Raw genomic sequence first — 17,179 nt, forward strand, 5'->3', positions numbered from 1 at the left:
GGCTCTGGTGAAGGAATGGCATCAGTCTCTCTGGTCTGCTCCAGAGTCTGGATGTTCTGAGGGTACGGAAGTCAGAGATGTTGTATCTTTCAAATCCAGCTAAAAAAAAATGCGAATCCAAGTAATGCGAACAACAGTAATAAGATGCCTTCTCCTGTTTGTAAGGCTGTTAGTTTCTGGAATAACTATGGCAACTAGAAATAATAATAATAATAGCTATTATTATTATTATTGACCTGCCTCATGGTCAAATTTCAAGTCAATGTGTGGACTGCTAAAGTCATCATCATTTTCCAGTGACTCTGGACCGACTTTTAAGTCCACACTCTTCTTCACATTTTTTTCACTGTCATTACCTTCCATGGTTATATTTAGCTCCATAATCATTTGGAAGTAGTACAAGTGAAATAATGAGAAAAAAATGTGGACTATGAGAAAACCACCCATGAATGGTACACGTCAAATTTCAAACATGGTAAATTTTATTCATTTACGGCAGACGCTTACACTTTGATGGTTGTGATCCATCGAATTACATAATTCTCATTAAGCCACCCCATACATTTCTTTAAATAGGAAAACATGCATCAAGTATTTAGCGCAATGCCTGATCTGTAGTAAAGGTCAAGAAATGACAGCAGGGGGGAGGTATGGCACTCAAGAGTCTAACAATTGAAACAATTTTACTGGTGTACCATTTCTATTTATTCTTTCTCTTCTATATAATAAAGCCACTCTAGAGATCCTATCTTGGTTAGTTAGAGACAACAGCTCTCTGGAAAGTAGATTCTATAGCTTCAGCTCCCCGAAGAGATGTGTACTAACCTGCATCAAAAAATCCCTGAGGGTATAAAATATGCCAGGAACTGTCAACATCACAGATTATCACTGGTAGCTTCTGATATATTGTTAAGTTTCCACTTAATTTTTAAAGGACACTAGAGAATTAGTGTGACCCCACCTACACTAAGTTTATATACTGTATTTAATAGTATAATTTTCAAATACGACAGGAATAACCCAGATGTGAAATGCTGAATCATTAATCACAGCTATGATTAATATTTCATAAAATCAAAGCAAGCCTATCCACCCCTCATGTCATCAGATTTCCATAATGTATGAGTCAAATTTAGAAGGTGCCTAATTTGAAAATACCAGATGCTCAGGTTGCAGAAAAGGGATGCGTTTAAACTAAACCCTTCCAAGAGCATGAGCAATATGATTTTTTAGTATTCTTCTAAAATCTGTTTTGGCTATATTAATCATGTAAAAATTCCAATTTTAGGAAGGGTAAACAAAATTTCTTGTTGGGGTGGTATCGGAAAAGTCAACTGTATTTTGATACCCAAAACATACACTAATAAACTAACAGTAACTGTCATCTTAGATGCTAGTTAAATAACAGAATAGTAATGGACTTAAAATATGTGTTTGTCAAAAAGAAAAAAGTCACAGAAAATCAGATTTCCTAAGTAGCAATCTCCCCAATTTTTTGGCTACTGGCATATACAATGAAATAAAATGAAATAAACATAATACAGAATTCATTTATCATAGTTACTGCTATTTATCTAATGTTTTAAGTGACATACTGCTATCACACACCCTTGCTATCACTTTGTGAATACAATATGCTGCCTTAAAAAAGCAGGCAGAGATATGTCAGCACCACTCCGTAGCTTTTTAAAAATCAGCACTTTGCAGTTTTAAAGGAGTTATTTCATAATACCTCATTGTGAGAAGAGTCGCTGTTTTAACTCCATTTTTAAAGATAAGGACACTAAATCAAAAGTTTTAAATATTCACCACAAGGTTACAAAGACGATGCAAACTACGTAAGAATTCTGTGGCACTAAGTCCCCAGGACTTCTGCTCATTGGACTCTGGGATCTTCACATAGTGAAGTCACTTCAAGGGCTGTTGTTCTCAGGCTTTATGAACACAGAAGGTTAAGTCATTTAAAATAAATCAGAGACTTCCTAAATAAGCCAGCCTTTTTTCAAAAGGCAAATGAATCCCGTTTATGCATAAGTTATCAGGATTAGAATTACTTGGTTTTCTTTCAAATTTTAACTTTTTTTCCACTTCAGCAGAATAGTTTAATATATAATGATCTACTTATTCCTTAATTTCAAACTTTTTTGGGTACGATTTCATCTGTGGCCATGTAATTCCTTCAATTCATGGAAATACTCTGAAAATATTCCATTGTTTACTGTAAAACGAGTCCGAAAATATAAATGAGGTTTATAGATTTAAGAGGCTCAATTCCCAGTGCAGTAAAAACTGCATCTAGGGGCACCTGGGTGGCTCAGTTGGTTAAGCGACTGCCTTCAGCTCAGGTCATGGTCCCAGGGACCCACATCGGGCTCCCTGCTCGGCGGGAAGCCTGCTTCTCTCTTTCCCACTCCCCCTGCTTGTGTTCCCTCTCTCTCTCTCTCTCTCTGTCAAATAAATAAATAAAATCTTTAAAAAAAAAAAAACTGCATCTAAAAAGAGATGCACAACCATATCATAGAAATTGGGGTGAGGGAGATCATGAAAATGTCAGCAAATGCCTAAGGTGTTTGATAAATGATTTTTTCCTAAGCCCTGGTTTCATGGAACGTTAAAAGGGGCTCTGGGCAGACAGGGTTCCATGATCTGATGTTTGAGCAGTAGTGGGTTACTGTAACAGGCTTCTTCACTGCTGGACTTTATCATGCTATCACGCGGCTCCTGGTGGAGTTTCCCAGGACTCAATGTGCGGCACTGCCAAACTCACTTCGTGGCAGAACCTTTTTCATGAAGAATATTTTATAACCCGTGTTTCTTACCAAGCACTTCGGGAAAGGCTGCAGTAGACATGCCTGGACTTAATGAATCATATTTTACAAAGGGTTCCCACTTCAGAGTCAAATAATCACCTCCCGTAATGAATTTTAAATAATTTTTAATTCGCTTATAGTGAGTGAATGTAAAATTTTTCAAGAATGTGTATATATTAACAAATAAACCTGAGTTAACATTTTTCCCATAATTAAAGGCCCTGCCCAAACTCAACCATGGCTGTCCAGGTTGTAAATGTCTCGCTCATGGGCATAGCCTTCTTCCACCACCAGCGTGGCCGGTCTGGACAGGTACCCCCCCACCCCCCCACCCCCCCACCAGGCTGGCAGGCCCCAAGGGCACACAGACCACCCTTCTGGCCTGTCTCCTGACTGTGCACACTGGGTTTTCTCCCTCATCTACAGCAAGGCTATTCACAGCTCAGTTGTACCATGGCATAGGATTTTCTTTTCTGCCCGCACACATATATCCTTTAAAAATTCTTTCCTTTCCTTCATACTTTGGCTCAGTTGTTTCAGAAACTTCTCTTTTTCTCCATTTGTTCCTTCTGCTCCTGAAACCCTCAACTGAAACTCTAAATCATGTCTGAAAAGTATACAAGTTCTCCTCGTCACATGGCTATTATGGAAAAGGAAAGCCATCCATTTTGGGTGAGAAAAGACAGATGAGCCAGTGCCATCAAGCGTGGAGCTCCCTTTTCAATACTCAACGATCCTTTGAGAAACTCCTTAAGTCTCTTATTTCTTCTTACTTAAACTACTTTTTATTGTTTAAGACACTACTTGTTTATACTGTCCTATACTTTTTACATTACATATGCACACCACATTCACTACAGTGTAAAATCAGTGGGTTTTTATTGACTTTCCAGGAACCTGAAGACATATATCGTATCCGTAGGAAAAAGGGAGTTCCAAGGAAGGTGGTAACAACCTTTGGAAGGTAACACATTTACAAAGTCTGAGACCACCACGGATCAGCACATTTCCTCCACTTTACGCTTTCCTATCATGCTTCACTTCTGGGCAGGAACAATAAATCGCTTCTTTCTTCTCGTCCTCATCCTCCCTCAAAAACCTCCCTGCCTCTCCACAAGGAGAGGACTGATGATAGACTGGATGGACTGAGGATAGGCCAACTGGAAACAGTGTTCACTAAAACACTGTATGTAAGCCACACTGGGACTCTCTTGTATTAGTTGCTGTGAGGTAATATATAAGTCTATTACACAAACAGTGACCAAATACTAAAAAGAGGAACTGGCATTATTACAGAAGATAAAAAGGTTAACTGATGTCAGAAAGGTCTCCTGGGCAGAACTGCACACATGTTCTAGATCTGTGGGGTTTTTTGTTTGTCAAAAAGCTTGGCCCATGACTGCCATGCCTGACACAATTACAGTTGGCTAATGATAAAAACCTAGTTTGGCTTATGGTCTTTTTACCCTGTCACATGGTAAGAAACTGTATCAAAGAAATGGCAAGAACAAAGATACATTTCCAAGTGTTTAGGGCCTGACTCCTTGCTGCAGTGGGATCACTCTCCTACAGAACGAATAGCATCTGACACCCCACCCACCCACCCCCAACCCCCGCCAAAAGGCAGACCGCCCCCCTCCCCGGCCAAGAGAAGGCAGAACAAAGGAGCAAGCAAACACATGAAGCAGTTTTATCCTTTTTCTTTTTACCCAATGCCTGACTTCCCTACAAAACCACTTCTGTAAGCTGACCAGTGGATATTTAGTCACATACTATTTCAAAGTAAGAGAGCGCCTCTAGGAGGAAGCTCATCTGCATGATCTAGGAAATGAGGCTGGTAGGACTACAGTTGTTAATTAATAACACCGGCCATAGAGGGCGCTGATTGGCATATATTTAGGAAAGCATTTGTCCTTTTCTCCACGCATAAATTTACTTTAAGATTCCATAAAAAGAAGTTTTGCAAATACAAGGTTTTATTAATTATCCGAATTAAAATGCTCAAGTTAACCCAAAAGAGCTGTAATTCATACGTGTAAACTGTTCCGATGAGCAATACAACAAATGCGAAGCCCCACACTGCTTGGGGAGTCAGAACACCCAACAAAATAAACTGCCCTAAATTACTGGAGTTTCACTAAAACAGAAAAGCCCAAAGAACTCTGCTCTACGTAACAGAAACTATACTACTCAAAAAGAAAAAACCAAACCTTTATTAATCAGACGTAATTTGACATTTTCAGTCAGAGTACGGTAGCATTTTATCCACTGAGAAACCGACCGGTTTCTTGAGCAGTACCTTTCTAAAACACAGAAACCAACCCAAATCGAAGTTAGGCCCCTTCTACAATGTGTAATTTCTTCACTCTGATGGAATGCAACAAAACATCTTGCCCTTGGGTTGCTCAGTTTCAGCCCAAACAAATGCAAATGGTATGTCGGCTGACAGCTGTTTGGTAAGGCTCCCCTACACGACCTGCATGCTTTACTTTTTTCCGTGAAACTCGGGATGAAAGGCAGAAGGCAGGAAGAGAATTAATGTAGCATACAGTCTAAAGGCAATGCTACAACCGTGATTAAGTAGAAAAGTTAAAAGGCACAGATTTTCCACAGCTTCGCTGCGTGCAACCCATCCGTGTAACAAGTTGACAGGCCTAGCGCGTCAGCTTCATCATCCCCTCCGACAGCTAAAACGCAGCACTGCATCCCTTTTCAGAGAAAATTTGCGTCTGCACCATGAAGCGTTGTACATTATTTCTTAGCACTGCAGGGGGCTCAAGTCCATATGGAACCTTCACAAATATTACCACAGATCAAACCAGCGGCGTTGGGAGGCAGATTTGACATACCTATTTAAATGAACAGCAGGGGTCCTCGGGCAGCCTCGGGCTGCGGGGGCAGCTCGGCGGAGCGCCAGCCGCAGCTCCATTAGTCAGCAAAGACACACTCTACATTTATCATTCATTTCATTTCTGCCAGGGCAAGAAGCTCATTTGCCCAAGGTCAACAAAAAGCGAAAAGAAGGTTTTCTTTTTTTTCCCCCAGAAATAAATGTACCTGACAAGTGGGGATTTTGTCCTTTGGGTCTGTGGAGCACAAATAAACACCAGAGAGTTCTAAAAGAGCCGAGTGAATGTGTGCCTGGGATTCAAGCAACCTGAAAGCTGACTGAGGATGGGGAAGCCCAGTGAGTGTTTTTGCAACTTTTAAAAATCGTATTGTGAAGAAAATAAAACTTGACATCGTGTTCTTAAGGTAACACGGGTCCTGTTGTCAAAAATCGGGTATTAGCATCTAGTCATTTTATTCATAGCACCCTAGGGAACCCCCAAATTTGCACGCTACCAAACACAGTTCTGAAACAACAACAGAAAGCTGTTCCCAGTACACTCAAACACAGATGCCAAGTCACAGTGTAATAAAACCATTTCTTAGGTCTTTTGGAGGCACAAATTCTAGACTCCTAATGCTGCACTTGCCTCTGAAAGGCAAAAACTGTGTATGAATAAACAGAAAGTACAGACGACATTTTGACTCTCTCCGTGGTCAATGCCTTACAGCACCTGACAGCAGCACATACTCGTCCCCTTTCCTGCTTCGCACCTTACCTTCTGTACATGCATTATTACTCAGTGGAGCACTTACCTCCTAAAACAATCTCAATTTGCAAGAACCAGCATTTTAAGGCCAAACCATCCTGATACAAATTCTATGATGTTTATTTACCTTTTGCAAAAATGAATTAATAATACATACAGTCTTTCGACATACTGCCTTACCTCTAGAGGTCTTAGTTTCGCACAATAGGAAACATACTAGGTAAATCCTGAAGCCGAACAAAATATCTGGTACAGTCACTTAGCTTACAGTTCATATTATTAATCACCGATGTAATATACTTACATGCATTAATGAATAATACGACTGTTTGCCAGTATAAAAGAGAAAATGAAATGGACGGCCATCTTCTCCCCACTGGATTGCTAATAAAAAGCCAGATGAAAACAAATAAACAAAAATAAAAATTTATGCCGAGAGAGACCAAATAGCTATGTTTAGCTGAAGTTAGGAGACATGTCTACAATTCTGATTAACTTTTAAAATGACAAAACAGCATTAATATTTAGAATTTTAATATTTAGTTCAGCATGTTTAATGTGCATGCAAACTATTTAGGATATTTAATATTCCACACTCATTAACATAAAACAATGTTTGTATCTGATAATATTCCTGTATATTTCATCATGAGAATTCTAGAACTTGTTTTAAATAAACACACATAAAATAGCAAAAATCATCTCGTTGGAACAAAAAAATCTAGGTTTAGCTATAAATACAACACACTCCCATATTCTTAAAAAGGGAAACTGATAAAGTAATGACATCATACATTCAGGAAATTAGGAAAAGGCATAATAAAACAACAAAGAAAAAAAACTAAATGGATTTTTCCATGCCACATTATTTGTTCCAACTCTGTGGTGACATACCTCTGAGAGTTTAAACGTCTAAAACAGAAGGGGCCCCCACAAGGTGTTATGTGTAATTCCTTTTGAAATACAGATGGTCATTCACATCTAATAAACACCAAACAAACTGAGGAATGAAGTCACTGTAGTAAATGAACCAAACCTGAGTCCACATCCTTTGCCCTTATTTCTACTGAGTTGTTTCTTGGTTAACCATTTGTGGGAACTTCAATATGTTAAAGGTATACTCCTCTGTCAATTACAGAAGTTGAAAACACTTTTCTTCCAATCTGTCACTTTTTTTAAAAAGATTATTTTTTAGAGAAAGCATCTTTCTTTTTTTTTTAAGGATGAGGTGCTTTATCTTTTTTTTTTTCCCCATGGGGAGGGTGTGTGAGACAAACACAGACAGACTTAATGTGTTGAAATCCTGTGTCACCCACCTTTTAATTTGGCTTACAGTTGTCTTTCATAGTCAAGAAGTTTAAAATATATGTATACTGTAGAATCTGTCACTTTCCTCTATGGCACGGTTTATCAGCTGTTTCTCACTATCATCCCTACTAAAGAGCCTTGTTAGACATCTTTTTCCTAATTGCCTTACTCCCCATGAAACTTCAATACCACCAATATATTGTGGATCTGTTGATGTACACGGTGGCCCTTTGGAGGGCTGTAAACATTCTAACAGCTCAGACTTTTCTCATCTCCTATGAATCCATTTATGCCCCCCCCGGGGACAACATCACTCCTATGGAGAGAGCATGCTTTAAGACTTTAGGCTTTCTAGAAACTATTTTCCTATATTTTCTTCTGGAAAAAAAAAATTTTTCATGTTCAGAAATTTCATTTATCTGAAATCTATGTTCATCAGGCAGAAATCCAAGTTATTACCTTGTCCAGCAAAGAGAATCTTTATCCCATCAGTTTTTTGATACTATACTCTTCTGTTGAGTAATCTTTTTTTAAAGATTAATTTGAGAGAGAGAGAGTGTGTGAGAGAGCACTCGAGCGAGCATGAGCAGGGGTAGGGGCAAAAGGAGAAGGAGAGAGAATCTCAAGCAGACTCCACGCCGAGCACAGAGCCCAAAGTGGGGCTCGATCTCATGACCCCGAGATCACGAACTGAGCCAAAACCAAGAGTCCGACGCTTAACCACCCAGGCGCTCCACTACGCTCTTGTGTTGAAATACCACCTGTACAATAAATAGAATACTTCTGCTTCTGAGGATAACTGACACTACACATAGGCCACTTTAAGTGAATATATTTAAAACAAAGACCAAAATTTCATAGTAAATTATGAAGAAAAGTCTTGATAGGGATTTTAGCTTAAAAAAGAAAACCAGATTCTTATATGCCAATGGTTGTGGATGAATTAAATACTTCTCCAACATCATTTTCACACACTTCATGAAATCCTGCATATTTTCCAATATTTATAACTTCACTATGCAATCCATTTGCTCTGTATCGTTAAAGCAGTCAGTTAGAAAGCGCCTAAGAAAGACAAATATCATGGTTGCAGATAAGACTCTACTGTAAAAGTTGGGAGGGGTTTCTGAGTTGGGTCTCATTTCATGTGTGAGAGTGTGAGCATATAGAGGTGTGTGTGTATATACTTGATTTCATAATACTTCACTCAATCTAAGATGTCACAGATTTTAAGATGTCCCATCATGTATCTTATACAAAGAAGGAAGGAAAAAGTGCTGATCATCATGGTTTACATTAATTGTAAAATGAATCCTGTTGTCAAATTGTTAAAACTGAAAACTTTTAGAATTCACAAAATGTGGTATAAACAAACATGCTAATGCTGAATAATCTCGTCCACAGGTTGGTCTGTCAGAATACTGCACCACTACCACCATTTGATTAAAATAAGCTTTTGCTGCATTTTGATAGCTGGTAGGGTAAGGTTGCTACATTATCCTTACTTCTTTTTAAAAATTTTTCTCTGCTTCTTGCACATTCACTCTTTCAAATAAAGTTTATAAATATCTCCCAAAAGTCCTACCAGGACTTTGATTCAAATTATATATGTTTGTTCATAATTTTTAAGGAAATAACTTTGCAATATCTTTCTTTACAGGAACATGAAATCTTTTTTCTATTTAGGCTTTCACCTATGAGCTTTAAGTTTCATAATTTTCTACATAAAAACTCTTGCATATTTTTGTAAGTTTTATCTGTATTTTAGTTTTTGTTGTTCTTGACACTGCCCCCTCATTTAACTGTTTTCTATAAAATTAACTTTATGCAATATACCCTTCTTTCACTATTTTTTCAACAAACTTTTTCTTTAGAGCAGTTCACAGCAAAGTTGAGAGGAAGACAGAGATTTCCCATATACCATCTTTGCTCCCACATATGCATAGCCACCTCCATTATAAACATCCCCTAACAGTGTGGTACCTTTGTTACAAGTGATACGCCTACTCGCTCTGGCACATCATTATCACCCTAAGTCCATAGTTAACATTAGGGTTCACTCTTGTTATACACTCGGTGGGTTTGGGCCCACCACTATAATACTATACAGAGTAATTTCAGTGCCCTAAGGGTCCTCTGTGCTCCACCTACTGCCCTATAAACATCTGTCTGCAGGTTTCTGTGTGGCCTTAAGTGTTCAACCCCTCTGGATAAATACCAAGGAACACAAATGCTGGATCATATGGGAAGAGTTATGTTTAGTTTTGTAAGAAACCGCCAAACTCTCTTTAAAAGTGGCTGTACCATTTTTGTAGTCCCAAGAGCTCCTGTTGCTCATCGTCCTTGGCACAATTTGGTGGTGTCAGTGTTCTGGATTTTGGCCATTCTAACAGGTATGTAGTGATATCTCACCGTTGCTTTAATTGGCATTTCCCTGATGTGAAGCATCTTGTCATATGTTTGCCATGTATATATCTTCTGTGGTATCTATTAAGAACTTCGGCCAATTTTTAAATTGGGTCATTGGTTTTCTTACTGTTGAGTTTAAGAATTCCTTGTGTATTGTGGATAACAGTCCTTTATCAATATGTCTTTTCCAAATATTTTCTACAATCTGTGACTTGTCTTTTCATTCTCTTGACAGTGTCTTTCTCATAGAAAATTTGAATTTTAATGAAATCCAGCTTCTCCTTTGGTGTTGTATATAAAAAGCCATGGCCAAACCCAAGGTCTTCTGGATTATTAACTACTGATTCAATTTCTTTAAATGATATAGGCCTATTCAAATTGTCTACTTCTGGTGTAAGTTTTGGCAGATTGTATCTAACCTACAAGGAAATGGTCCATTTCATGTAGGTTATTGTATCTGTAGGCATAGAGTTGTTCATGGTATTCCTTGATTATCCTTTTAATGTCCCTGGGATCTGTAGCAGTATCCTTTCTTTCATTTCTGGTACTAGTAATCTGTGTCCACACTCCTTTCTTTCAGTTAGCCTGACTAGAGGCTCATTGATTTTATTGATAAAACTGACATATAAAATCTATTATCAAAGAACCAGTTTTTGTTGATTTTCTCCACTGATTTCCTGTTTTCAACTTCACTGACTTCTGCTATAATTTTTATCATTTTTTCTTCTACTTACTTTGGATTTAATTTGCTCTTCTTTATCTAGTTTCCTAAGATGGAAGCTTAGATAAGTGATTTTAGATCTTCTTTTCTACTATACGCATTCACAATGCTATAAATTTCCCTCTGAACACATCTTTTTATTCTTTTTATAAAGATTAAATATTAGAATTCCCTTGCCAGAGGCAAGGCTGAAGTTGACTGTTCTAGACTCTTTCAGTACATTTACCTATGTCTACCTACTGAAATACAGAGGACTGTCTGCATGTTTTTTAAAAACACAAATGGTATTTAAAAAAAAAACACAAATGGTATTAAGCTGTATTTACACTACATACTTCCTATAGACAATTTGTCTTCCCCTGCCCCCAAAATTCATGTCGGAACCTAATCCTCAATGTGCTGGTATTTTGGTGTGGGGTCTCTGGGAGGTGACCGGGTCATACGGGCAAAGCCCTCATAAATAGGATGAGTGCCCTCACAGAGGGAACCCCAGAGATCCTGGGTCCCTTCGCCATGTGAGGACACAGGGAAAGACAGTGGTCTATGAACCAGGAAGCAGGCTCTCACCTGCTGTCTTGATTTTGGACTTCCCAGCCTCCAGAACTAGGAGAAATAAATTTCTTTGGTTTGTAAGCTACCGAGAGTATGGTAACCTGAATGGACTAGGACAACACTACACCATTTTCACTTCCTTTTCTCACCCAACAGTGTGTCTCATCTGTACCGATACAACTGAAACTACCTTTTTCTCTCTTTTTGGGGGGGATTGAGAGACAGAAGGCGAGGGAGAGAGAGAGAGAGCGGGAGTATGTGTGAATGAGGGGGGAGTAGTAGGGCAGAGGGAGAGGAGAGAGAGGATCTTAAGCAGGCTCCAGTGTCAGTGCGGAGCCCGACACAAGGCTTGATCTCACAACCCTGAGATCATGACCTGACCCAAAATCAAGAGCTGGCCGCTTAACCGAGACTGAGCCACTCAGGCACCCCTGAAACTACCTCTCTCTCGATTATCAGCATATTACTCCACGGTAGGATTCTGTGACAGTTTAGTTAGCTACCCTAATTGGTAAATGTTTAGATGGTTTCTAATTTTTTGCTGACACATAATATTTATAATTTCTAATCTGGTAAGTGTAATGATCTATCATTGTTTTATAAAACATTGTTTCTGATCTGATAATTTCCTGTGTTTACTGGTTACTTGTATTTTCATTTATGAATTGCCTATTTTGTCAGACGCTTAACTGACTGAGCCATCCAGGTACCCCTGTTGCTTGCTTTTTAAATTTATACTGTCTTTTTTCCAAAGAGAAGTTTTGAATTTTAAAATAGATAATTTATTGATCTTTGTCCTTTTCATTTTATGACTTAAGGACATAATATTATCCATTATTTGATAGTTGTATGTTTATCCTTCAACTAGTCACTTTAATTCTATTCTAGAATGTAAATTTCTTAATTCCAAAATCATAAATAAACTTTTAAGTCTTGAGCCAATTCTGTCATGTTCTGGATACACTCTTTTTTTTAAATTCCATTGAGTAGATTAAGAAATAGGACACTTCTGGGGCACCTGGGTGGCACAGCTGGTTGGGTGCCCAGCTCTTGGTTTCAGCTCAGGCTGTGGTCTTGGAGTTGTGGGATCAAGCCCTGTGTTGGGCTTCACGCTCAGCGCAGAGTCTGCTTGATATGTTCTGTCCCTCTCTTTGCCCCTCCTGCTTGTGCTCGCTCTCTAAAATAAATAGGTAAATCTTAAAAAAAAAAAAAGGACACTTCTGTCCACAGAAATGCAGACACCTACTTCCATCTATTTTTTAAAGACTGCTACAAAAATAAAACAGAAAATGAGAATCCAAATGTTCAGCTAAAGAAAATTCATCCTTACCAAAACCAATGACAAAACAGAAGGAAAGTGAAATGCAACACTCCAAACTGAATTAAATATTTTCAAACAAGCATTTGGGTTTACTGGAGAACACTCTGAATCAAATCTTCAAAATATGAGCTCATAATGGACAACTAAAAGAAATGAAACAACTTGATTAAACTCAGGGAAAAAACAGGAAAAAAGCTAAAATCATTAGAAATGTAGACTGACTTATAAATTACCCAAAGAAGAAGTAGATTAAAAACATTATAAAGGACACTGGAGAAAAAGTAGAAAAACAGTCAAGAAAATGAAGATGAGACCAAAAAAAAAAGGAAGATGAGTCAGAGACAGACTGCAGTTGAAGTGGAAAAACAACCAAAGAAGGAATAACATTTATATAATTGGAGTCCCAAGGGGCAAAACAGAAAGTGGAACAGAACTAGTATTTATAACTATTAAAAAAAACCTTTCTGGGTGTAAAGGACTTAATCTATGATACTGAAAGACCTCATCGGCAGCACAGTAAGCTAACTTTTTTTTTTTTTAAAGACTTTATTTATTTGACAGAGAGATACAAAGCGAGAGAGGGAACACAAGCAGGGGGAGTGGGAGAGGGAGAAGCAGGCTTCCTGCCGAGCAGGGAGCCTGATGTGGGGCTCGATCCCAGGACCCTGGGATCCCAACCTGAGTCAAAGGCAGACGCTTAATGACTGAGCCACCCAGGCGCCCCAGTAAGCTAACTCTTAATAATCAACTCAACATCATACTTCCACAAAGCTACTCAACAAAGATAAAGAATCCTTAGGACCACCAGGGAAAAAGATTAAATGACTTATAAGGAAAGAATAACTAGACTGATCTAAGACTTCTTAAAAACAACAAAGCAAGACAACTATAGCAAGCACTTTCAGGAAACTCAAAAAAAGAAAGTGTGAACCAAAGATCTTTCCCTCCAGCCTAGCTGTCCTTCAAGTATCAAGGCTATAGGAAAATAATTTTAAACACGTAAGTGCTCAAGAAATTTTGTAATCTATGAGACCTCTTTGAAGAATCTTTTAGAAAATGAACTCCATTCAACCAAGGATGACAAGGGAAACTTTAGCAAAAGGAGTTTCATAATTTAATTATAGATGTAAAATTAGAACAAAGATGAGTAAGAAGTATATACAAAGAAATGATGAAAAAAACAGAATACACACGGGATACATATTTTTCTATGTGTATATGTAGATATGTATTTTTAAAGCTGGAATTCAATGTTTTTAAAACAGTTCCTGTCCACCAAAATACATACAGGCAGAGAAAAATCACAATTTATTTGTTACCAATGTGATTATCATGTTACTTAAATCATCATTACACTCCATTCCATACTGACTTGTGTGGATTTGGCCACCAAGTTGTCAACTGGCAGGATGCTCATATCATTCTGCACAATTAGCATTTTGCCCTTTACCTATACTGTGGCATGTTTTTATGACAGTATCACTTAAGGGGCACCTGGGTGGCTCAGTTGGTTAAGCATCCGACTCTTGATTTCGGCTCAGGTCATGATCTCAGATAGAGCCCCAGGTCAGGCTCTGTGCTCAGCATGGAGTGGGCTTGAGATTCTTTCCCCTCCTCCCTTTCCTTCCCGCTCTGCTCCTCTGCCCCACTCCCTGCTCGCGTTCTCTCTCTCTTGCGTGCTCTAAAATAAAAATCTTAAAAAAAAAAAAAGTATCATTTAAAAAAATTAGAACTCATAATTTGAATATTTTTAATATTCAGATATGCAAATAATGATATTCTATTGTAAGTCTAATATAGTTTTTAGTTTGTGGTTTGTATTTTCTGGATGGGCAATCCTAACATCTGTGAATAATAACTGACTTATTCCTAACCTCTCTACCTTTTTTAATCCCACTGGTTAAGCCTTTCAAAACAATACTGAATACCAGAGGCAAGTGTGGGCATACTTATCTTATTCCTGAACGTAAGGTAAAGTAATCCAGTGGTATGTTTTTTAATTTAATGTGTTTCTGTTTCTCCTGATAGTTTTTCTCAAACTAATAAAGTTTCTTTTTACTTCTAGATTAAGACTTTCATCAAAAAATAAATGCTGAATTTTGTTTAATGACCTTTTTTTATCTATGAAAAGATTTATTCCCTGACTCAAATAACACACTAATAAATTCCTAATATTAAACCATCCTTATATTCCTGGGGGTAAAAAGGTCCTCTGGTATATTCTCTTAATATAATGCTTTATTTGGTTTGCTATCATTTTATTTAATGAGATGAGACTAGACTACAGGTTTTTCTGCAGTTCACATCCAGATCTAGTAATTGTGTGAGCCTATAAAGTGAACCTGCAAGTTTTATTTTTTCTACTCTGCAACAGTTCACATAATATAAAATTCAAGCTTTTACAAGTATGAGAGAACTCAAAGAACCTCTGGGCCTGGTACTTCTCTGGTTAGATCTCTGATTACCTTTGACTTCTCCAGCTTTTAGTCTAACCAATATTCTCCCTAAGACAATACTGTTGTATTACTGTTTGAGAGTCAGGGAGGTGTGGCAGTGCTTCGGAGTCGAGACTGTCAGGGCCTACCTACATCCTACCTCAGCCACTTCCTTGCAGGCTTGCAGTTTTATTCTCTCAGTCAGACTGATTTCTTGGGTGTTCAGAACGATTTGATATTTATCTAGCTGTGATTGAGGGACGAAGCAAGCTTACGGTCCCCCTACTCCTCCACCATCTTAACTCCTCCCCCCTGCCTCAGCCACTTCCTAGCTGTGTGTTCTTGGAAGATTACTCTCCAGGTTTTAATTCCTTCATCTGTAAAATGGGGAACATGATAGTATCTACTTAATAAAACTGTGGTGAAGATTATGAGTAAATACATACAAAGCATTTAGAACTGTTGCCTGGCCCACTCTACGTTTCAATAAATACTAGTTATTAATTAGGATATACATATTTTAAAGATTTTATTTATTTATTTGTCAGAGAATGAGTGAGAGAGAGAGCTCAAGCAAGGGGAGCGGCAGGCCGAGGGAGAAGCGGGCTCCCTGCTGAGCAAGGGTCCTGGGATCATGACCTGAGCCGAAGGAAGATGCCTAACCAACTGAACCACCCAGGCGTCCCTATTAATTAGGATATTTTTCAAATTAATTAGAATAAAGCTACCCACAACAATCTTCACTTTAAAACTATCCTCTGAATGTTATTTAAAATGATTAATATTGTCCTAAATTTTATGTTTTCTTTTTTCCTTGACCAGACTTGCCAGAAGTTGATCAATTTCATTGGCTTTTTCGAAGAACTAGTTGGTTTTATTTATCCTACCTCAAAATTTCTTCATTCATCAACTTAGTTCCTTTCCTACCTTCTTGAAATGAATACTGAGTTCATTTATTTCTAGTATCTGTTAATGTCTCATAAATACGTTTGCTTCTGCATAATACCTGTCTCTGCATAATACCTGTCTATATCCCGTAGAGTTTGATATGAATTGTTCTCATCTTTCCACATTTCTATATAATCTGTGATTTCCATTCTGATTTCCTCTTTAATCCAACAGCTTTATGGTTCTATTGATTTGAAGTCAGAAGATCTATCATTTCTACTTTTTGGAATTTGTTAGATTTTCTCTATGAACTATTACATCATAGTTCTATTAATATTCCATTAGCATCCATATAGAAAAATGTATTCTTTGTACTTGTATGTGTAGCTATAAAATCATACTGTGTTATTCAAATTCTTTAGAGCCTTACTTAACAGCTTTTGCTATGAACATTTCAATGCTAAATGCATGGTACAAAAAGATTCATGGTCATCAAATCCACTTAAAGGGTATTAGATTCTATCAATATCAATTAAAATTCTTGTCTCATCGAACCACTCCTCGACCCCCCTGAATTCCATTTCATCTAGTGTTAGGCACTCTTCCTTGCATCTGTCATCAATCTGGCATATATCTTTGTTTTTTCCGATATTTTTATCACTTGCCTTAAACAGTAGAGCAGGATTTTTATGTTAACTCAATCTGGAAGCTTCTATCTTTTAATAAAGGAAGTAACGGCACTTTACAAGCATCATATCTATTCAAATCTAAATTTCACTGATATTTTTTAACATAAAAAATTAGTTTGTCTTATGTTTACAAAGTACAGCAAAATTGGTAGGTAGGTGGCAAAAAATATTTTGCTAATTCTAAAGGAATCCTGTCTAAATATAGTTAACTGCAATATGTAATAAAATCCTACCAATACTGACATAGTTCCAAAATAACAGGAGCATTTTGCAGGGATGTCTAGACATTTCAGTTGTTACATTCTAGCTGATAGTAATAACAAACTTCTAATACTGAGAAGCTGGTATGATTTGAAAGAAACAGTTTCAGAGGGGCAGAGGTATAAGAGATGCAAAGAGACAAAGAGATCAAAGACATGTAAGTGAGGAGACTGTGAGGCTGAAAAA

At 37.7% G+C, this 17,179-nt stretch overlaps 1 protein-coding gene across 4 annotated transcripts in view; it reads right to left on the minus strand.

Annotated features, from left to right (window-relative positions):
• Window positions 1-17,179, minus strand: part of MRPS9 (mitochondrial ribosomal protein S9) — a 56,776-nt gene that overhangs the window by 13,714 nt on the left and 25,883 nt on the right. For all 4 annotated transcript variants that reach the window (XM_081833331.1, XM_081833329.1, XM_081833330.1 and 1 more), the window contains one exon: window positions 6,714-6,793. In XM_081833331.1, coding sequence (XP_081689457.1) covers window positions 6,714-6,793 — 80 coding nt within the window. The remainder of the gene's footprint in view (window positions 1-6,713; window positions 6,794-17,179) is intronic.

This window comes from Leptonychotes weddellii, chromosome 10, assembly GCF_054177405.1.
Source record: "Leptonychotes weddellii isolate Sample4059 chromosome 10, ASM5417740v2, whole genome shotgun sequence".
In the NCBI taxonomy this organism is placed as follows: Eukaryota; Metazoa; Chordata; class Mammalia; order Carnivora; family Phocidae; genus Leptonychotes; species Leptonychotes weddellii.